The sequence below is a fragment of the Hypoxylon trugodes genome (genome assembly GCF_022578975.1).
Source record: "Hypoxylon trugodes strain CBS 135444 unplaced genomic scaffold F4822scaffold_9, whole genome shotgun sequence".
Lineage (NCBI taxonomy): Eukaryota > Fungi > Ascomycota > Sordariomycetes > Xylariales > Hypoxylaceae > Hypoxylon > Hypoxylon trugodes.
In genome coordinates this window covers 1,326,962-1,348,764 of record NW_026250024.1, presented here as the reverse complement: position 1 = coordinate 1,348,764, position 21,803 = coordinate 1,326,962, and the positions used below count along the sequence as shown (strand labels likewise).

At 47.1% G+C, this 21,803-nt stretch overlaps 9 protein-coding genes across 9 annotated transcripts; 7 read left to right on the top strand and 2 right to left on the bottom strand.

Annotated features, from left to right (window-relative positions):
• Positions 1-2: 2 nt before the first annotated feature.
• F4822DRAFT_416211 (ferric reductase like transmembrane component-domain-containing protein) lies at positions 3-2,292 on the top strand. Its single transcript, XM_051459323.1, has one exon. The coding sequence runs from the start codon at positions 97-99 to the stop codon at positions 2,023-2,025; it is 1,929 nt and encodes a 642-aa protein (XP_051310545.1). The 5' UTR covers positions 3-96; the 3' UTR covers positions 2,026-2,292.
• A 404-nt stretch (positions 2,293-2,696) lies between these two features.
• F4822DRAFT_416210 (uncharacterized protein) lies at positions 2,697-4,075 on the bottom strand. Its single transcript, XM_051459322.1, has one exon. It carries the CDS (start codon positions 3,509-3,511, stop codon positions 2,915-2,917), a length of 597 nt encoding a protein of 198 aa, XP_051310544.1. The 5' UTR covers positions 3,512-4,075; the 3' UTR covers positions 2,697-2,914.
• A 660-nt stretch (positions 4,076-4,735) lies between these two features.
• On the top strand, positions 4,736-6,633 carry F4822DRAFT_373006 (uncharacterized protein). The gene has a single exon (XM_051456288.1). It carries the CDS (start codon positions 5,130-5,132, stop codon positions 6,012-6,014), a length of 885 nt encoding a protein of 294 aa, XP_051310543.1. The 5' UTR covers positions 4,736-5,129; the 3' UTR covers positions 6,015-6,633.
• Positions 6,494-7,640, top strand: F4822DRAFT_416202 (glutathione S-transferase). Its single transcript, XM_051459321.1, has 3 exons — positions 6,494-6,722; positions 6,809-7,232; positions 7,295-7,640. Exons 2-3 carry the CDS (start codon positions 6,850-6,852, stop codon positions 7,584-7,586), a joined length of 675 nt encoding a protein of 224 aa, XP_051310542.1. The 5' UTR covers positions 6,494-6,722; positions 6,809-6,849; the 3' UTR covers positions 7,587-7,640.
• F4822DRAFT_372977 (autophagy-related protein 17) lies at positions 7,520-9,783 on the bottom strand. The gene is made up of 2 exons (XM_051456287.1): positions 8,869-9,783; positions 7,520-8,808 (listed from the first exon to the last, which is right to left on the bottom strand). Exons 1-2 carry the CDS (start codon positions 9,379-9,381, stop codon positions 7,801-7,803), a joined length of 1,521 nt encoding a protein of 506 aa, XP_051310541.1. The 5' UTR covers positions 9,382-9,783; the 3' UTR covers positions 7,520-7,800.
• A 322-nt stretch (positions 9,784-10,105) lies between these two features.
• F4822DRAFT_372956 (uncharacterized protein) lies at positions 10,106-12,534 on the top strand. The gene is made up of 2 exons (XM_051456286.1): positions 10,106-12,364; positions 12,447-12,534. The coding sequence occupies exon 1, from the start codon at positions 10,187-10,189 to the stop codon at positions 12,005-12,007; it is 1,821 nt and encodes a 606-aa protein (XP_051310540.1). The 5' UTR covers positions 10,106-10,186; the 3' UTR covers positions 12,008-12,364; positions 12,447-12,534.
• A 194-nt stretch (positions 12,535-12,728) lies between these two features.
• Positions 12,729-15,058, top strand: F4822DRAFT_372947 (putative MFS transporter). Its single transcript, XM_051456285.1, has one exon. The coding sequence runs from the start codon at positions 13,039-13,041 to the stop codon at positions 14,554-14,556; it is 1,518 nt and encodes a 505-aa protein (XP_051310539.1). The 5' UTR covers positions 12,729-13,038; the 3' UTR covers positions 14,557-15,058.
• A 1,857-nt stretch (positions 15,059-16,915) lies between these two features.
• Positions 16,916-19,603, top strand: F4822DRAFT_416194 (major facilitator superfamily MFS-1). The gene is made up of 9 exons (XM_051459320.1): positions 16,916-17,560; positions 17,618-17,844; positions 17,911-17,930; positions 17,991-18,051; positions 18,112-18,191; positions 18,253-18,580; positions 18,641-18,949; positions 19,003-19,156; positions 19,210-19,603. The coding sequence occupies exons 1-9, from the start codon at positions 17,312-17,314 to the stop codon at positions 19,243-19,245; spliced, it is 1,464 nt and encodes a 487-aa protein (XP_051310538.1). The 5' UTR covers positions 16,916-17,311; the 3' UTR covers positions 19,246-19,603.
• A 391-nt stretch (positions 19,604-19,994) lies between these two features.
• On the top strand, positions 19,995-21,801 carry F4822DRAFT_416191 (S-adenosyl-L-methionine-dependent methyltransferase). Its single transcript, XM_051459319.1, has 4 exons — positions 19,995-20,381; positions 20,458-21,061; positions 21,123-21,435; positions 21,490-21,801. The coding sequence occupies exons 1-4, from the start codon at positions 20,139-20,141 to the stop codon at positions 21,650-21,652; spliced, it is 1,323 nt and encodes a 440-aa protein (XP_051310537.1). The 5' UTR covers positions 19,995-20,138; the 3' UTR covers positions 21,653-21,801.
• Positions 21,802-21,803: the final 2 nt, after the last annotated feature.

The following is a 21,803-nucleotide window of genomic DNA, read 5'->3' as shown; positions in this document are numbered from 1 at the left end:
GAGTTTTATCAATCTGATAAGATCTTTTCCTCCCAAACCCGCTGCCATGCACTAACTCTTTCCACTAACACCTCCCTAGCCTCGAGTCAAGGAACGATGCCAGTCGACCAGATTGACAGAGACTGGGCCATCGAGGTCTTCAGGGAAAGTTTGAGAACGTCTCGCCTTTCTGTTGAATTCGGTCAATTCTCTACTTCATTTAATACTCAGTCAGCCCGGGAGATCCCGAACGATCCTGATAGTCTCGAATATCTCCGGGAATTCATCGCCTACATCCTCGACGGTCGCACTATCATTTTCACATACAACATCGCTTTACTTGTAATACTTGTCCTTTTCTCTCTATTCCACCTATACGAAAGCATATCCGAGAAATCCAGATGGAGAATAATAGAGCAAGATTCGACGAGCATCGCAGCAGAATGTACGACCGATGATTCCGAGATAGTAAACGAGAATGAAGCGGAGTCATCTTCTAGTAGTACTTTGGAGGGATCTCTGCCATCAGAAATCACGTTGAAGGCCATCGAAGAAGATGTCGAAAGACAACCTCTCCTAGGAAGACGGCAACGAGGGACACCCCCGGTGAGCCTAGGGGCTCGTTTGCTTCGGGGTCTTAACACTCTATTGATGTACCAACCTCGGCCGATCCCGTTAATCAATCGGACTTTACCATCGAATGGAACGTCCCTCTTCGTCACGGCCTTCATAGGCCTTAACATATTCTACCACCTCTACCTAATGCCATTCGAGACTAGATTCTTCTTCGTCTTCGCCGACCGTGCTGGCATAGTCTTCATCGTCAACCTTCCGCTCCTTTACATACTTGCCGCCAAAAACCAACCGCTGAAGCTGCTTACGGGGCGCTCATACGAAGCTCTCAATATATATCACCGCCGCGTCGGCGAACTAATGTGCTTTGAAGCATTCGTTCACTTCGCCGGCATGCTAGCATGGCGGATATGGTTCGAGCCAGAATGGCTTAAGGGCAACGGTTTTTGGGGCTACATTACCCACCCCCTCGTATTACTCGGCATCGGAGCGTTTGCATCATACGAAATACTATTCTTCACATCCCTCGGAAGTTTTCGACAGAGATGGTACGAACTCTTCTTAGCCTCCCACGTCTTCCTACAATTCGCCGCGCTAGCGTTTTTGTGGCTGCATTTCTTCACAAGCCGACCGTACATACTCGCATGCCTGGCAATATTCTTCGTTGACAGGATTGTCTGGCGTGTATTTATGAAATCCGCCAATTTTACTGCGGATATTTCGATATTAGAGGACGATGAAACACTACTATTGTCTACTGATTGGGACATACCTACGTCTAAAGGCCGAGGCTGGCTACGTCCGTTTCGACAGAGCATCCGACATGGTTGGCACCCAGCTGATCATGTATTCATCTCGGTTCCCGCAATCCACCCACTACAAGCTCACCCCTTTACCATCGCATCCGCTGCGCCCGTGGTACATCCTAGCCATTCGCCAACCCATGCTTGGCTAAGTCTACTGATCAGAGTACAAGCTGGACTCACTGCAGATTTACTGAAATATGCACGCGCCAACTCAAGAGTGACCGTCCGCCTAGATGGACCGTACGGATCTCGAGACCCTCTTAACATGCTAAGGTCATGCGACAACGCCGTCATGATTGCCGGTGGATCTGGAATCGCAGTCGTATTCCCTCTAGCGTGGGACTTAGCTACGACTCACCGTGGAAAGAGACAAGTCCATCTTATCTGGGTGATACACTCTCGAGCCCAACGATCTTGGCTACCTGAAGATAGAATCACTGAGCTGCGCGAATTCGGCGTGAATGTCATCATCCCTGAACCTACGAACGAAGCCGGAAGACCGGATATCGCTGGACACATTGCCGACTTGGCCACTTCCTCGGAAGGTAGAACTGGATTCGTAGTCTCTGGACCCGACGGCCTCAACAGAAGCGCGAGGAACGCTTGCGCGGAGGTTGTCAAGAGCGGAGCTGATATCCAACTTCGGGTAGAGAAATTTGGCTGGTAAGGGGCGTTCTGCTTTTTTTTCCTGTGCACTGGCGGGGCGACGGGCGTTTTATGATCATGACTTATGAGGCAGGCTTGGTAGATTGACAAGTCTCTTGGGTGGTTACATCATATCTTGAGTAGGTATCTTTTGGATTGTTTACCTAAGGCCTTAGAACGCTTAGAGTTTGGGCACATACATACACACCGGCCATGTGAGGTTGGCTTTGACGTCTAGATATCGTTTCCCCTAACGTGGGAGTCTGTTAATAAATTTTGATATAACTCATGTTTTAAGTTGTCTATCTTGAGTCTATAAAGACTATGCTTGCGACTATTATAACTGTTATATGATGGCGTGATATTCCTGTATGTTTATTTTTTGGGGGGAGGAGAGATTATCAACTACGCATCGTCGTATTTGTTGCGGGCATAAGTGATGGATAAGGAAGAGCTAGTGCGACCACGGTATCGTCAATCCCATAGTTGTTTCCACGGTTGTTGACTTACGTCCTTTCTTAGCTTCACATAGGTCGTGAAGAGATGCGCGAAGCTGTTTGGCTTGGTACGGTCGCTTATTTAAAATACGAAGAAAATTTAGTAAACCCGCACCTGTCTTCTGGGGGTTGCAGTTCGACGGGCGGCGACGAGGTTTTTTCAAGGCCTGCACGTTGGATATTAAGACATAATCGCAAGGGGGTATTCATCCAGCTTTGTTCCGTTGATATGTAAGAATATATATAAAATACACGAATTATCCACAACCGCGGGGATAAATCCTGATTGTATCCAGAACCATTCGGGGTGTGCACTGTTCAAGTGTACAGTGTTACAGCCTCGCGTGGCTCGACCATGTGTCGATTGCGTCGATCGTGATCAACAAAGCAAAGAAAAACCAACGCAACACAACTCTAAACTCTGGAGGCGACGAGACTCATGTAAATCCCCCACAGCAGTCCCACAAAATTGAGGAAGACGATCCGTCGCTCCACCGGCACGCAACTGAAGCTGATGATAGATGCGAACGGCCAGATCTTGTAGCCAGCTACGATGACGGGGATAGTTTCGGTCCTGATATTGTAACCGATTTGATCCGGACCCTGCCGCTTCAGTATTCCCATCAGTACGAAAAAGGCGACCGTGTTAAATATGGCGCCGAGTGTGATGCAGTCAATGAACCACTTTGCGAACGTGTTTCGCAAGTTGAGCCTCGGCTTCTGCTCTGCGCCCCCTATGGATCGCTCGTCTTCTCCGGTCGCGCCTTGTTTCTCGATGTCCCCGGTGGGCGCACTTCGCTCGTAGGCGGGAAAGCTTCGCTCGAGTAATTGTTGCCACATGTAATTCGGAGGCGCAGTGATGAAAGTAACGGTAACAAATCGTAGAAAATTGGGAATATCGAAAACAAAAGGGCGACTGTCTCGGTAAGCTTCGAGGAACTGGGCGAGAATGTTAGACGCGCTGGACAAGCCAGCTGCGGCCAAGGTGGCTTTTGTCATCTGCGAAGGCATTTTGATATCAAGTTTTCTGTTCTGTCATTTATTTCAATCAGGGCGAAGACTATAGCATGAGCGAGTAAGGGACAAAGAGCAAGGAAAAGACGTAAACGAGTGATGTCTTCTCATTGAAGAGTTTGGATGAATTGGATAGATATCAATCAAGGGGGCCTTTTTTCGGAGATCTAGGGACGACGATCCAGAGGGGACAGAGATAGACAGAGATAGATGGGCGTGGATATTTGTGTGTGCACGGGGGTTGTTTTAGTTGTTTTATGGATATATTATTAAATGTGACGAGTTGGTCGGAGATCGTCGTTTTTCATACGTATGCACGTAGTGTACACCTTGATTACACGCATATTACTTGATTTTTGGGGTACATTGTGGAGACGGTTGTATGTTGAGCATTCAATTGATTCTGTATGGTTGTATGTCGCTATATCTATACTGAAAAATATTTTGATATTATGAAGATTGAATTTTCCGTTGAAGGTGGAAGAAATATTGATTTAGACTCGTCAGCGACGTAATGCGCTTGTATAATTGTAGCTCCTTAATGTAAGGTACGAAGGTATGATGGTGGGCCTTCCGTCCTTCCAAGTTCGAGATGAGACGATGACGCGAACTCCCCGGATTGACTTTTCCGGCCCATAACCTTGGAAATGTATATCCAATATAAGCATGTTTCTAGTACCAATATAATTATATTCTCCTAGTAAAACAATGCATCAAACAGGAAAAGACATGTGATTTGTGGGGTGCTACAATTATCTTTAGGTAACAAGCACAAGATTAGTACGCTTCCATCATTTCCAATACTCATCGTCAACATGCCTACCTAGGTACCTAGCACCAATACACGGAAGGGTATTTTTGTAATATCAAACCATGCTTTCAATGTTGAAATCGTCTGCGACATTGCGACATTGAGGAATGTATTCATTCTCCCCTCCGATTTACGGCTTTCGGATCCTAGATTGGTAGGGCTGAAGCATTCCAAGATTACTGTGCACTGCCTACTGCCTAGCTGCTGAAACCGGAGCCAATTGAAGCAGAGAACGTTTGATAGTCCGAACCCCAGAATGTTGGCTCATCTGACAACTCATGGGAAGTCTCTTGACCTTCCCTGCCTAAACCTAGGCCCCAGCTTCATTTATTCTCTAGGTAGCGGCTGAGACGAGGCGGTTCTGCCTTATTACCCATAGATTGCGCCACCTACCAGTGCGTTACCAATCTGGATAGCGAGGGTAATGGGATCCGGTGACTCACTCTGATCCTAACAACTAGCCAATCATCTTACACGCCTCAGCCCCCGGCATCGTCGGGCGATGACATCGAACTCAACCTTTATTGCGATGACTCTGTAATTAGTGTATCAAAAGCGGAACTATCAATGATTCATCTGACTCGAGTGAGACCTTATAAACCACCCTTTCTGTTTTGCGCCCTTCTCGAAGAATTACTCTTAACTCCATCTACACCGAAATACTCATGTTAAAGTCCTGCGCATGACAAAAACCATACGCCCTTTTCTTCGTCATCCTGTTTTTCTACTTTACGTGTTCATTACCTTATTCTTAGCATCGTACTAAACTTTATTTGGAATTCGTTTCTTATAAAACCCTCCATCATGAAGGTTGGTACACCACATCCCAACCCAACACTCGTTCGACGTAGACGTCGTCTGGATCCGGACGATAGTCCACGAAAAGCCCCCAAAGACCGAGTTAGTCGACCTACAAGAGTTAGTAAGCCTCATCTGAACCATACTGCCCCCGTTGCCTCACGACGGAAACCTCGATCCTCCGGTCCAACATGGGAGGATAACCGTCAGCTGGCGGCCGACCCCACGGTCGTGCTACCCAGCGACCGCGGTATCTGCACACCACAGCTTAAACGCCAAGAGGCCTTTCGGGAGCCCAAGTACTACTCAGACATTGTCGAAAATGACGCCGATCTATATAAGATGGGTCTTTTATACGACGATGAGCACGTGCGCGGCTCATATTTCGACTTGGACGCCATTGTTCACTCGGAACCAGTTTACTCTATCCGCCCGGCAAAACGGGCAAAGAAGCAGCGTCAAGATTCGTCCTACCTACAACTGGAGTTTTCATTTGCTTCTCTCGGCTCGGATTCAGATCTGCAACATTATCTAGCCCCCGAGGTAATTGAGATCGCACCGTCTGCAGAGGACCTGGACGTCCCGACACTCCGGGACACCCGCCATAGAGCCACCATCACTGCCCCGGCGCGATCCTACAGAGACGCAGCACTCTCAGTTATCCACGAGCTCCCGGAGAGCTCAGCCTATCCTTTCGACACAGCCGCCCCGGAGGCACCCGATTTAATTTCCGATTCCGAAATAGACGACGAAGAGGTCAAAGAAGAAGCTCAAGACTGGGCAGTATTAGATAAGACCGATATTTTCGACAACACAGATGTTAACGTCGATGCAATAGACGCAGCCTCGACCACCGACGAACCCTGGATAGTGCTGGGAGACGGCTCGTAGCAGATCCGCCTGCGGGACCCCTGATCGCCCTCGGGTCCCGACAAGCTAACGTAGCGTTGCTGCGCGGATTGGCCCTCTACAGACCCAGCACACGGGCGAGCGTTGGTGTATTTTCGAGGCAGGACGGTTGTGTGCTCGTGGTTAATACCTTAGGTTATTGACTATTTGAGCTCGCTGTCCGCGTTGAGTGTATCGATATTAATGGTAGTGTTAATGTATTGGTACGCTTTGTATTCGCGTGGGATGTTGCGTTAGAAGGATGGTTTCTGTTATAATAGTTTTGTCATCAGCATTGTCAGCATTGTCAGCATTGGTCGGCGCATTGGAGAGGGTGCTGATACCCCCAGATCTTGAGATCCATGACTTATTTTTGGATTTCTTTTGTCTATCTACCTAGGTACCTAGGTACCTAGTGTATTAAGTGAGCTTGTTAGGATTATTCGAGTCATAAATTGTACAACAATTATATATTGCGTCTTCGTATTCTTGTTGATGTGCGAGTACCAGCGCGAGATTCGCTGAAGCTAATGGATTAATCGCCGATTTAGGGAATGAAACCGCCTAAAATACCTAGGTACAGGCAGCTCAGGTATATCCACAGCTGTGCGGGGATGCTGAAGCCATACTGCTACAGCGCTTGGCTGCTACCTATGACGCCGTCTCTTGTAATGGATATAGTAATGGAAATAGAGCCCAAATGATGCAATACTACGCTGAGATCTGATTAGAAATAATATATTACAAATTCATTGACGAATATAAATTTCATTGCTAGATCTATGTTTTCAACGTACATCTCAAGAAATCGAGTCGTACCACGGCTCTATAAGCAACCATGGCAAACACAACCAAGCCCCTAATCCTGCACGCCCACGCCACAGGCCCAAACCCCTTCAAAATCGCCGCGGCGCTCGAATTCCTCCAAGTTCCCTACGTAGTAAAACTATGGGATTTCGGACCTGACCCAACGAAAGGTGTTAAGGGGGCCGCCTTCCTCGCTATAAACGAAAATGGGCGAGTCCCTGCGCTTGAGGACCCGAATACCGGTGTCGTGTCTTGGGAATCGGGTGCTTGTATGAATTATGCTAGACGGGTGTATGATAAGGGGAATGTGTTGGGGCCTAAGGGTGATGGGGAGCAGGGGAGGGTCGATTTTGAGAAGTGGGAGTACTTCCTTTTGACTACGCTGGGACCGATGACGGGGCAGACGAATTGGTATAGGTAAGAACGCCCTGAAAACAGGTAGTTTGGGGAGATGAGTGCTAAGCGATAGGTGTGTTTAGGTACTATAACGCAGTTCGAAACGACGACGCGCTGAAACGCTATGTCGAGCAGACCGAGCGCTGCTATAGCGTGTTAGAGGGGCAGCTGAAGAAAACTGGTGGGGAGAGTATCCTACCAGGTGGAATTACAGCGGTGGACTTGCACTTCGAGCCTTGGGTCCGACAGCACGCGTATGCGCAAATCAGTTTGGATCCGTACCCGACAGTTAAGAAATGGCTGGAGAAAATGGGTAACTTGAAGGAGATCCAGGACGCTTATAAGAAAATTAAGGAAGCGCCAAAACCGTAGATCCGAAGTTTGTATAAATTGAGTATTGCCAATTTTGGCTATTCATTCATAAGATCTGGTTATCTGTAAAAGTAGATGAGTTGTAGTGAACGCCACCCGCATATAAAAACAGTGAGGCCTCGCTGATGCGGCTACCTAAAGTGCATCCAAGCCTTACCCAGAAGTACCCCCTAAAACGCCATAAAAGCACCTGGGCTGCCGAATTCTTAGGTGCTTATCGTTGGTCTGGAGCCCGCTCAATTCGCGATCGCGCAGCTTCTACAACACTTCTCTCAAGAGTCGGGGTACTCGCAACTCCGCCTTGCTTAGTATTTCTGTCATCATGAACTGGTACAACCTCCCATCTAACCATAGCATCATCCATACCTGGCCAGAGGTCTGTAGGGAGATATTCTGCGACTTCTTGTCGGAAATGCTCTCGTTCCTCGCGATCACCTTCAATAATCTTATCAACACTTTCTTTCGCCTTCTTCCAAATACTCAGAACTTTCTCCTCCAATGATTTTCGTCTGGCGACTTCAAGTATCAACCCATCGTATGAGTTGGAGTAACTCTCATAGAAATTTCGCAATTCGTCCATCTCGTTGACCTTATCTTGTATCGCTTGGTGTTCCTCATTCCATCTGTCGCGGAATTCCGTTTCGGCGGAGATATAGCTTTGAAGTCGCGACCCGATGTCTTCTAATACCCTGAATGCATCAAGAGTAGCAAGGTAATTCATCTTGACTTGGTTCGTTTGATCGTTCACACGTGTGAAGTTTGTCTCCATGACCTGTAAATATTGCTCCAACTCATGAACCACGTCACCAACTTCTGAAGCATCTTGAACAACAATCTCGAGCATCTGCGCGCGGTCTTCGGCGGATATCGGATCGTAGTCGGGCATGTGGGACTCTTGTTCTGCCATCACGCCTGATATTGACACGTCTACTCCGCCTTGCGAACCCGTTGCTTCGGCAGCTTTGATCCTAGCTAATGCTGCTCCGCCTTCCGTGGTTCTAACTGCGGTTACGCACAGATCGAAGTGTTTCGTCAGGGAGGAAAGAAGTTCGGCCATGCTATGCGAATTCTCGATCATATTAGAGAGAAGGTGGACTAGGGATGGATCTCTCGACGAAGCAGACGGCGATGAGGTAGAAGGAGTGGTAGGCAATGTTTTATCGAGTAATCGCATATCGTCGTCGAAGCGTAGTAGGTCGCCGTCAAATGATTTCTGGGTATTCTACAGACAGTCTGGATTAGCATTGAATACGAGCTTAGATCAAAATAGGGCTCAACGGACCTGTAAAGCCTGGATGTTCTCCTTCAAAGCATCCCTTATCCCGTCAACCTGAGACTCATCTACAAAATCTAATAGGTTTTTCTTGGATTCGCCGGTCGGTCTGAATGCACTATCCACGATCTGGCTCCGAAGAGTATTCATAGTATCCTGGAGACGACTGTTGGCTGCATCTAAAGCCTTGATGATCTGTTTGAACTCGCGCTTTCCGTCATCGTAGGTTCGATTCATGCTTCGTCGGAGACGATGTAGTAGGCGAACTTGGTCGTTAATGCCTTGGCGAAGGAATCTAGACTGCGCAGTGAGGATGACGGATTCCTCATGAGATCGTCGTGCTAAGGTGACGAGATCGTTGGCGCGTACGACTAAGCCCACCGAAGAGAGCGAGCGCTTAGCATCGAGAAGGTGTTGTACGAGGTTTTCGACGGGAACCGACTCGACAGAAATAGGAGCGCCATAATGGGAGGTGGATTGTGATATGGACGCAGACGAGGCTGGACTAGCGGTGGATGCCATGTTGAATGATATTGATATGCTAGATCTAAAGTCTTATGACAGCTGTCGAGCTGGTGCTCAGACGAAATATCTACATTCTAACAAGCGGAGAGGGAAACTGATGACGAGAGCACCTGAAGCTCCAAAGGTGCTGATTCTAGATGATGTAGTTGTTGAGTTTAGGAGACTGAAAGTTGGCTGAAGTAGCTGGAGGCAGCTAAGGTTACGTTTATAGGTACAGCTCCCAGGTCGGCAGTTTCATTTAGCGATGATAGGCGGGTACCTATGCAGAGCTACGGCGAACCATAATGCTGGATCGTGGTAAGCTTGGATCGACAAATCACGGCTTAACGAGCCCCAGAATGCCGATTTATTGTCCCCACATATTCCCCAAATAAGGGTCCACTTGCTGCAAAATACAATATTCTGAGCTATCGCGACCCGCCAAGTACCTAGATAAGCTTCCAACGGCATTGAAAGCTTCGATAATAGCCCCTAACTACATTATTCGTCGTCGTCGTTGTACAAACAATTTACACCTCTTTCATCTTCCTTCACATCCGAAACTGCCGTTTAATTCCTCTCTTCATTCCTTCATCAATATCAACTTTGCTTCATTATTTGAAACATCATATCATTCTTACTTTAGTTTTAATTATATAGTTGGTTTAATTAACTGCTTTGTCTAGATGGAATTCAATAATCAATCCTGAAAAATAGCTTCACATTTACATATCATAATACCTAATTCTTTCGACATCTCCCCACGATGACGAAGCCCCGTTTATATAACTGAATATTACCTAGTAATATCATGTCCTAACAAATGGATCAATCCGCTACTAAGTCAATCAGACGGAAGCCGGTCCCGTCTGCAAACAAGCCTCCACTTCCAGCTCCACTGCCTCCATCCTCTGATGATCACGATGTCCTTGATGGTCTCATTGATGACTATCTGGAATCGCCCAAGCTACAACAAAAATATGCACCAGCAATTGAAACCAAGGAACTGAAGCTAGATACACGACTTGAACATCCTGTGTTGCCTTCGAGGCAGCCCTCTATTCCTCTTGTTGCTAGTCCCTCTGAAATTTCCGAAGTATCTGAAATATCACTTAATTCTAGCGTCTCAACGCCAGAAACTCCCAATCCAGGTCGTTCAATATGGAAGACGGCAGTTGACGAGACTATATACTTCGCCGGCGGGCTAATATCCCACCCGTTCGAGTCAACTAAGCATTATAGCATATTGCGCCACTCCGCTGCTGTCGTCCTTTACCGAGGGCCATCTACAAGTGTCACTATCACTGTTTTTGCAGATGAGCCATTGCCGACCGACCGTTCGTTTTGGTTGCAACGAAAAGGCTTTTCTGGGAATATGGGTATGGCTGCTAGTGCCCTGCTCCGCACACAGGGGAGTTGGATCGAAGTAACGCCTTCATTCGAAACGCTTGCGTCCGATGTTCCTCCATCAGATGAAAGGGCTTGGCAACGAGACATCAAAAAGTTTCATAAAAAGACTGCATCTCATAAGCACTTATCCAAGCAGACCGCCCGCGAGACATGCATTATCCGAATCCCTGCATCGGCGGAAGATGGCTATCTGCGAATTGTTATGTGTACGGGCGAGGGGTCGAAAAAGACTCTTTGCCCTTCACCGGTTTTCCGCGTAGCAAGTACGTCGTCTGATGTGAGCGTAATGAGAGGTGCAAGTTTATCTACTATGCCGCTCGAACTCGGATTAAAAGTGGCATCTGTAGTAGGCACAAACGTTGTCGATAGATATGTTGGGCCGGCGCGCGATGCGATACAGAGCAAGATAGAACAGTACACGCCGGGTGCCGTCGCACAAGAAGCGGGGATTTTAGCATACGAGCAGTCTGGAATCCAGGGGAGGGTTGCATCTGCAGAAGAAATTTTCGACACAAAAATAGATGTTATATACGCCTCGCAGACTGAAGGGGTAATGGAAGTAGCACCGATGATTATCGGCGCTGATAGTGGACCCGAGAAGCCGTTCCCGATCCGATTTTCTGGCAAAGTTGTTGAAGGAACAGGTCGGAGTCGATCTGAGATTGGTATACCTACAGCAAATCTATCCGGCGTACCAGGGGACTTACTGCTACGTCTTAGCGGTGTCTATATCGGTTGGGTTGCGGTCCAACCTATTAAAGGAGTTCAGGGTATTTCAAATGACTGGCATGAGGCGATCATCACCGTTGGCCCTTCGCCATATGAGCCGCCTCGGGTTGTTCCTAAGAACGTAGTCGCTATTCACATTATCCACGATTTTGATGGAGCGACATTTTTCAACGCCAACGTCCAAGTTATTATTATGGCATACATAAGACCTATACCAAAACCCGGCGTTTCACAACCCCGCGATGTAATTGCTGCCGCTATCATGAGAGATATCAATATCGCCGTCGCGAGTTTAAGTCGCGACAACTGGCAATGCGAGATGACCCTCCAAAGAGCAAAGACGGATAAAAGTACGAGATCTTTCGAAGAGAGATATGTCGACGTGCGAACTCAAGTACAGAAAAGGGTTGACAGCGTGCCATTGCATTTGGCTGGGGTTCGCACCGCGAGAGCTGAAGTAAAAGACCAAGCTTATGGCAGAGGTGGATTATATATACGAAGATGACCGAGATAAAAACATACTCGTCAATTAGGGATATAAACAGATTATAATTACGATATTACGATTTTTAATTCGAGCATTTTTGCAAAATTCATACCATTTATACACGAGTATCTTATTCTACAAATCTTTCTGAAGGTCGTCTACAAGCCCTTTTTCTGGATTGAATTAACAAAACTGTTCGCTTCCTCGGTAACCTCGGCAGCCAAGTGGAGGTTGGAAGGTTCCCGAACACCGAATACATAATCAGAGTAAGACATGCCTACTACGATACGCATTTGCAGTCACCACGATTGCCCGTGCTGCAGGCGTAACTTGCTGCATTGGTATCAGTGTATGTTTATTAAAGGTGTGCATCGGGTGAGTGTTTTAACTCATTTGATCTTCCGTTATACATGTGCTGATCTTGGCTAACGTAGCGGGACACGACACCCGATGCTAGCTGAATCGGATCAGCCTATATGCTTGACTATCGCTTCCAATTGGCATGCTAGAAATCAATATTTCTGCTGCATACTGGATACAGCCGCTATAATTTGAATGAGCTGAATATACTAAATACCTGTTAGGTACCAATTACTATTATCTCGATTCCATTAATACAGCCCTAGTTAACCTCCCTGGGTAGTTTAAGGAATGAAAAATTGGTAGATTATCGAAGCAGGCTGGGGCAATGGAATGATCTATTAAGGGTCTAGGCACGGCTACCCGCCGTTTAATACGGAAATGGTTCACTAGTGCTACGTTATCGCCATATTGCCAACAATATAACCTTTCTAAGTGCCCCCCAAACTATCGCGATCGTAACGGGAAGAGGTGGCTAAATGTTACAAAGAATGCTCTTTGATTGGTAAGATAACAAACGGAATCTCCACTTTGCTTAGTATACATTTCAAATACCTAGGTACCATTTTTTCTTCTTATGAGTCTATGATAAGTACTTAGGCAGTCGAGATTCCTTCTCTAGGTATCGAGGGGCTTTGAGACTCACTCATTTTTGTTCCACCGATTTTATCTGTGGAAGTTGGAGGACGATGGCTTCGTCCCCAATCCTTGGTCGTGAAACTCATCGACCGGACAAGTCATCTGCTTCGAAAGTGGTCAATGACGGAGATGCGGCTTCGGAGCGCATCCTTGCTGGGGAAGATGAAGGAGTAGTTTACAGCGCAAATGGCGACGGGAATGCCGCAGAGACTGTTGAATCGCGCGAAAAACGTCTCAGACTCAAGGTCGATTTGCGATTATGTACCATCGCCGGTATACTCTGCTCACTCAACTTACTCGATTCTGGAGTCATAAGTTCTGCGTCAGTGACATCTATGCCATCTGATCTGAACTTAACCGGCAATCGCTTCAGCGTCAGTATTTTCATCTTCACCATATCCAGCATCGCATTCCAGTTACCCTCAACACTCGCTGTGCGCACATTCGGCCCGCGACTATGGTTTTCCTCGATAACGTTCTGCTTCGGACTCATTACCATGTGCACGGCCTTCATTCAAACCTGGCAGCAAATGATTGCGCTACGTGTGCTTCTCGGTATATCGATGAGCGGCATTTATCCGGGTTTGACGTACCTCATCTCGACGTGGTACCCGAGACGCGAGCAGCAGACGCGCTTCGCCTTCCTGCAGACTGGTGAAGTCGTTATTCTTGCCACGGGCGGAATCGTTAATTTCGGGCTTAACCAACTTAACGGCAAAGGCGGGATTGCAGGCTGGCGATACATGTTCCTAGTGCAGGGTTTGATATCCATGGTCCTCGGATTAATGACATACTTCTGGATCGTCGATTTCCCAGAAGAAGCGCACCGATCCTACTGGTTCCTCACGCCCGAAGAACAAGACCTCGCGGTAGCCCGCATCAACGCAGACCGCAAGGACGTCGAGCCCGACCCGTTCTCTTGGGGCAAAGTCTTCGTGCACGCGAAAGACCCCAAGGTCTACGGCTTCGCCTGCATGTTCTTCTTGCTAAACCTAGTCTCCACCGCACTATCATATTTCCTCCCCATTATCCTACAAAGCGGCATGGGTTTCGATGAGAACCAATCGATTCTACTCTCCGCGCCGCCGTACTACTACGCCGTTATCCCAGTCCTACTATCCTCGATCATCGGCGATAAATACCGTCTCCGCGGCCCTGTTATAGTATTCAACTGTATATCCCTCATCGTCGGTTTCTGCATGCTCGGCTTCTCGGACCAAGTCGCAGTCCGCTATGTCGGGACGTACCTAGCCACAGGCGCATACGTGAGTAACTGGGCTGCGCTAAGTGCGTACCAGGCGAATAATATCGCCGGACAATGGAAACGCGCGTTTACGGCTGCGGCGGTTACTGCTATGAACGGTGCTGGGGGTATTGCGGGGAGTTTTATTGTGAGATCCGGCGAGGCGCCGCATTATATGACCGCGGTTTGGGTTTCGATTGGTTCGCACATATTGATTGTTGCGGTTGTGGCGGTGTTTACGGTGCACTTTTATTTTGCGAATAGGTTGGCTAAGGAGAGGAAGATACTTATTGAGGGTGTCGAGGGGTTTAGGTATACGTATTAGTTGTATCGGTGGGCGTCTGATGAGATGGAGTATGGTGCTGTTGTTTGCTTGCCTGCGTGCAAGTCGTGTGACTCGGAGTTTGCGCTGAGTTTACTTTTCGGAGGGCTTCCGAGCCTTGGGATAGGATGATGAAGCTAGTGACGACGACACGTTTTACGAATAAAGAGGATATCCGTGAGCTAGGTTTATTAGGATAGACTGAAAAGCAAGGGCTAGAATTATGGATGGATCATTGATACCCCTTTCTCTCCCAGAACGTGCTTTCTCCTGCTGTAATGCCCGAGGTGCCGCGGGACCAGCCCCTAAAGCTTCGAACCAACCAGTAATTACCTAAAGTCCGTTGGCAACTACGACACTGCCCTGCGCGATATATCGCCTCTACAGTCCTCTTTGCATTATCACCTCTGCTTCAAATTATTTTACTCCCCAATTTTCAGCATTTTCTCGGTTGCTATTGGAATTTCACTGGTTTCTCCTAGTTATTTGGTCGCGAGTCGGCATTGGAGCCTCACGCTCATAATGCGAAGCCCCTAATACGCCGGATGCCCCCTTTCGCTTAGCGCTTAGTACACTGTAGTAGGCCTATCTAGAAGCAAAACCCAGGGGACAACCTCCCGGAAAGGGCCCTACCGTAGCCCTGTCTCTTTTAAATAAGATGCCCAGACCTCCACGAATTATATATCGTCTAACGTATTTATATCAACTGCTGAATCGTTCTTATCCGATAACCATTCATAGATCTTATAATACTAATCACGCAAAACATTTGACTATGTGTAATTGACCAGATGTTAGTTGCTATCTTTAGCGAGATTTGCGTACTAGCGGCTTCTCTGGAAGCGAGCTGAAAGATGTTGTGGGAGATCAGTCGTAACATATGTTCTACTAAGCTTCTTAAACCATTAATATGATGCTAGATACGTATCTTCAGTATGTATAGTCCCCAAGATCTGCAAAGTACTTCGCCTGCTTAGTGCATAGTTAATGCCGCGGGCCGGCGGTAGTTAACTGGGGTTCAGACCGGCTCCAACCGAGAGATTGGGGTCTGACACCATATAAAGATGAGGCTCCATGGTCCCAATTACCTCGGGCTTTTCGGTTAGCCCTACAGAGACGAGTCTAGGCTCGCGAAGAGACCCTAAAATAGGGATCGTCCTATGTTGTCAACGTAAGCTAGGAGTAGTTTCTCCTAGGAATATTGTTGATCGGATGCCAAGTTTGGGGTTGTTTAGATCTGATCTAGGTACCAAGTGGGGTTCTGTAATATTCGCCAGTCAGGGTGTTGGAATTATTCCAGCATTCTGGATATTGATGCAGCTACTGGAGTGCATAACGACTTCGTCACGTTCTTGATATTAGACCAGGAAGTCTTCGAGGGAGTACCTATCTTAATGTTCGAACTCTTCTTAGATATTCTACCTCTTTGTGATGTAAAGGTCGGATAATACACCTTCACTCAGCCTATCTTGATGCAGTGTGACCACTCACATGTTCTAAGCCCACTGTCAGGGGCAATATACTCTCTACCAGCCTTGGAAGTAAGGGCTATCCCCTCTATAACCATTATGTCCACCACCTGGACCTGGTGCTGGCATAAATAACAACCAACCCCGCATTCTCCAAGTACAGTAACCTCTCTAGGTTACATTACGCCGGACTCGGGCCTTGATCAGGTATAGCCAACTAAACTAACCACTATTCCCCCGCGTTCAAAGCCCATAAATTCTACCTACCAGGATAGCAGGCTTTTACCCCGACTTCAAATGTCTTAAACAAGTGGCAATCTTGGACTAAAGTACAGGGAATACACGGATTCGGACAAAGAATTTGGTGTGGATTTGCAAAAGATCCCTGGTATATCGCATGGCTATTGGCTGACGTTGTGCCCATATGTTGAAAGACACCTACCTTTCCGGAGCGCCTGGAGTGGGCCTGGACCATGTAATGTTGTCGTTAACGCGAGATTGGGAGAGATTACTCCCCGGATCATCCGCAGCGACCAATTGAATGAGAGGATTAAACAGACCGGGAATTTCGACGGAACCGATGGCATAATGGACCCCAAACAAGCTTGGAATCGTATGTCCTGAGTACCTAAGTAGGTGAACGGATGGCACGAATTCCCGGTACTATAGGCACTAGGAAGTCAAAGAAATATCATTCCAACTCAATATCAAGATTCCAGTGGGATATCAATTCTCCATGGATGACATGGATGGAAATCGGCTAGAATTTATCTCGGGGATATCTGTAAGTCATTAGTGGAGGAATGTAACACAGCGTAGAATAGATTGCCGATCGCATTTGATTGCTTTTTACGAAGGATCTTATATTCAGACATGGCGTCGAGCAGGCGAATGTCGGCCTGAACGAATACATCTTCCGACCTAAACTCATCCTCATCAGAACAAAAAAAGACATTTCCTCCTGCCTATACTAAAGGAACTAATGAAAGAAAACTTCGTTCTAAAAACTGCGCCAACATCCCTAGATAAATAAAATCGAGCTATCTCAAGCGAGGCGTCGGTATAGCGCCAGTAGTATACATCCCAGGGGGGGACCGCCAAGAATACCCTAGCTGACCCCTCGTTCTTCCCCCATATCTCCACACGAGTCCCCCCTTTATGGTAATCCACACTAGGACCAGTGACCCAGGTTTATAAAAGAAACTCGTTGCGACTCCATCCTCGCATCCCCGGACTTTCACAAGTTAGGTACCTAAGACGACAAGCAAGTGGCGACCAAAACTTCAACCATGGACCGCGACCAAGAAAAGGCAGAACTCGACGTCGACCACGTCGAACGAGAAAAGGGTAACTTCTCGGACGCCGTTGACGACGATATCGATGAACATGAAGGAAAGAAGATTATACGGCGAATTGACCGTCGATTGGTCGTCATGGTGGGCCTCTTGTACTGTATCAGTTTGATGGATAGGACGAACCTGTCTTCGGCTGCTACTGCGGGTATGCTCGAGGACTTGGAGCTTACTGGCAACCGTTATGTAAGACTCGACGATATTGTTACACGGATTTACTTACTAACTAATTGGCTTGATTAGTCGGTTGCTTCGCTCGTGTTCTTCATCACTTATATCATATTCCAACCCCCCTCGACCGTTATTATCCGAAAGGTTGGCCCGCGTATCTTCCTCTCGACTATCGTCCTAGCATGGGGCGCAGTGATGATCGGGTTTGGATTCAGCCCGTCGTTCCAGGTCCTCACGGCGCTTAGGATTCTCCTTGGTGTATTTGAGGCTGGTTATTTCCCTGGTTGTGTTTACTTACTGTATGTCTTGATAACACTCAACATATTCTTTCGATTGATTCAGCACTGACTTAATCTTATGTATAGGTCGACATGGTTCACACGTTGTAAGGCTGGGCTTCTTTCGCTTAACCGCGATGCATTGGTATGTGGCTAATGGAAACTAGATGAAATGGGCCGAAGATACTCAATCTTCTACCTCATCGGCTGTGTCGCATCTGCTTGCTCGTAAGTGTCGACCGGTCTCTATGTTATTATCGTGATGTTCACTAACATTTGTCATGTCAGCGGTATCCTCGCATTTGGTCTGATTCAGATGGACGGCGTCGCGGGCCTCAGCGGTTGGAGATGGATCTTCATCATCGAAGGTACAGTATCTAGCATATCAACTAACCACATAAGACATTTCTAACATCAACTATTGTATAGGTGTTCTTACGTGCCTCCTCGCTTCGCTAGGCTACTGGCTCTTAGTCGATTTCCCCGATTCGAAGCGAAAATCTTGGAATTTCTTGAGCGATCGCGAACGCGCATGGGTTGTAAGGCGAGTTGACGCCGATCGAGGCGATGTCGAGGTCCCGAAGTTCAAGTTGAGCCTATGGTTAAGAGGTGGCAGGGATTGGAGAGTCTGGTGCTATGGCCTGATTTCCTTTTGCTCCAATACTCTCACCTACTCGTTGGCCTTCTTCCTGCCACTTATCCTCCGAACGAACTTGAAGTTTAGTACCGGTGCTTCGCTGTGCCTTGTCGCTCCACCGTGAGTTAACATATCTAGACTTATAAAACTTCTATGATGGATGACTAACTGGATTTACAGATACGCATTCTCGGGTATCTACATGTACCTCGTGAACTGGGTGGGAGACCGCTTCCATTTACGTGGACCCGTCTTGATTGGCAACATGGTCCTTGCCCTTATTGGTCTACCTATCCTCGGATGGCATCCGAACAACGGTGTTCGATACTTCGGAGCTTTCTTCGTGACGGCGGGAGCGACTTGCAACATCCCGGGCTCGCTGGCATACCAAGCCAACAACGTTCGTGGGCAATGGAAACGTGCCTTTACTAGTGCACTGTGGGTTGTGTTTGCTAGTATCGGTGGTATTGCCGGCAGTCTCGTATTCAGGTAAGGAATCCTCTAGCAATTTTCCGCATATTTCGATTCTAACGAGATGATAGATCCCAAGATGCTGCTACAGGGTATAAGCCAGGGCTTTACGCTTGTATCGCCTGCTGCTTATTGACCATCATCATTGTATGCATCTTGGATACGTCATACTACCTTGATAACAAGAAGGCGGATCGTGGAGAGAAGCAGCTGGAAGCAGCAGACGTAAGTTTATCTTTACTCTTTGAGTCAGATATCAAACTAACATGTACAAATAGGACGAGTATCAACCAGGCTTCCGATATACCTATTAACGAGATGTATCTGTCGAGTAATTTCGCTTGGAGTTCGTTACGAGTCACGATGGTTACCCCGCGGAATGTATCCTATCGGAGGGTCGGGGCTGTAAGTACTTAGGTAGTAATCTTGAATGAGTCAATTTCAATTGTGATGCTCCAAGGACTTATCACACCACATGTGCTTTCTAGGGGGTTCAGCTCGGGGGTCTCGTCGTTGTTGCGTTCATTGTCCGTATATGAAGGTTGTTTGAGAGTAGCAATAGACGAATGTGACTCATAAGATAAAACGTAATCCTAGGAATTGGAAGGATTAGTCGATAACTGGCCCAAGTCACCACATTCAGTTATATCTTTCTATAACGTATCTACTCGAGATATCAAGTATAGTACCTACCTAGGTACGTAGTAGTTATCCTGTTTCGCTTGGGATCGGGAGCCGCGGATCCATTTTGTGGGGCGTCCATCTCGAACAAGATCGGGGCAAAGACTGAAGTTGGGGGACATTTAAAAATAGTAGAATCAATGTTAATGCCTAGATATACAAGATCAACGTGTGAATTTTTCGGCTGCATTCCTTAGTCATTCAATTAGGAAGGACGCGTCCGGGGAAGCCCCTAATAAAAATATAGGGTGGGATGGATGACTAAGTCCGAGTTTCCAGTGTGAATTTCTCGGACTCGGCATTTTCGCTCGGAATCGGCGAATTCGATAGTGTAGATATTCACGTCCTAATAGTAACTAGAGACGACTACTTAAAGAGTAGTATCCCATCGAGAAAATGAAGATATTATTCTATAGCCATAAGCATCTTCATCTTCATATCTTATTCAATATCTACCTACTAAAGACCTTAAATATTCCGTAGTATCCCTTATCGCATATCTCAAGCACGAGCTCCATCCACCAAAATGGCACCCGCAAGACCTATTTCTGAACTCGCATCCATTATCGAGCGCCATTCGCGAACCCTCGAGAATGAGTTGAAAGACTCTCCTATCTCAAAATTCTCTATTGAATTTGGAGCCCCACCACAAGTCGAGATCCCGGCTGTTCTCGAAGCTACCCGCAGTGAGCTCATCGAGACTATCGATGAGCTTCGCATCCGCGTTCTAGGCCCGTTGGGCTATCTCTTGACGTTGATGTTCCCAGTTGTAAGAAAATCCTCTCTGTTGGATGATATCCGCGGTGTATAAGGTTTTGGGATATCATTACTTACCATATTCGCAGCCCGCTTTAGCCGGTGTTTTCCACGTCTTGTACAAATTTGATATTCCTTCCAATGTTCCCATTTCCAAGGAATCCATTTCATACAAGGATCTAGCAGAACGCTGCAATATCCCAGAGGACGACGTACGCCGTATAATTCAGTCAGCTATTACTTTCCGTGTCTTCGAGGAAGTCGAGCCCGAAGTTTCCATCAGACATAACGCTATTTCTTCTACGCTTGCTATCCCTCACCTGAAGGACATGCTTGGACTGGTTCTTGAAGAGCAGTTGCCTGGCACTACCAAACTTACCGACAGTATCAAGCTATTCCCCGGTAGTGGAGAGCCAGGACATTCCGCCTCGGTGTTGGCATTCAGGGAGGCCAAAGCGGTCAAGAACAGCGGACTTGAAAAGGAAGTGGTTGATCCCAGCAAGAGTTTCTTCGACTGCATTGCTGAGGATGAGGAACGTGTTGCTCGCTTCCGTTCGGCCATGGGGATGTCAACTAAGTCTTTAGCTTTCAAGTCGTCGTTCTTCGTTGATAGTTTACCGTGGGCCGATAAGAGCCAGTGTCCTGAAACTATCGTCGATATTGGTGGAGCTGGTGGTGAAATTGCCCAAGCAAGTAAGAAAACCCCTCGCCGATTTGATATCTTCTAGACGAATTGCTAATATTGGGTTTCCAGTTCTGCGCGGCCACCGTAATGTTAAAAAGGCCATCGTATTGGATCTTCCGGAGGTTGTAGGCGACGCCAAGGTCCCTGAGGATTTGGAGGGCAAGTTGGAGTATGCCAGTTACAACTTCCTCACTGAAACAGTATCACACCCGGCGGATGCATACATCTTCCGTCATATCTTCCACGATTGGAGCGACCAGTATGGTACTAAGATTCTGAAGAATCTGGTACCAGCTCTCAAGAAGGGGGGCAAGATCTGGCTCTCCGAAGTCGTTCTCCCTAATTTGAACGAAATGAATCTTTCAAAATCACAAATGCAGAGGTAAGATATCGAGGGCGTTTATTCGGCAGAACAATTTATTGACAATGATTCTAGGGCCGCGGATATCTTCATGAAGTCCGGATTTAACGGCAAGGAGCGCAGTAGGAAGGGTTGGGAGAATCTGTTGGCCCTTGCTGATGAGAGGCTCCGAATCGTGAGCGTTACAAAGCCCGAGGGTGCTCACGACTCGGTCATTGAGATCGTTTTCGACGCTTAAATGAATCCATTGGGATAATCATAGAACTGTACTTCAGATTATATCATTGTTGGCGTTAGGTGTCGTCTCCACACATGAATTAGTGTAGTGTATCAATAATACGAGCAAAGTTATGTTTTTTAATGTTATATTTTTTAATGTTATGTTTTTT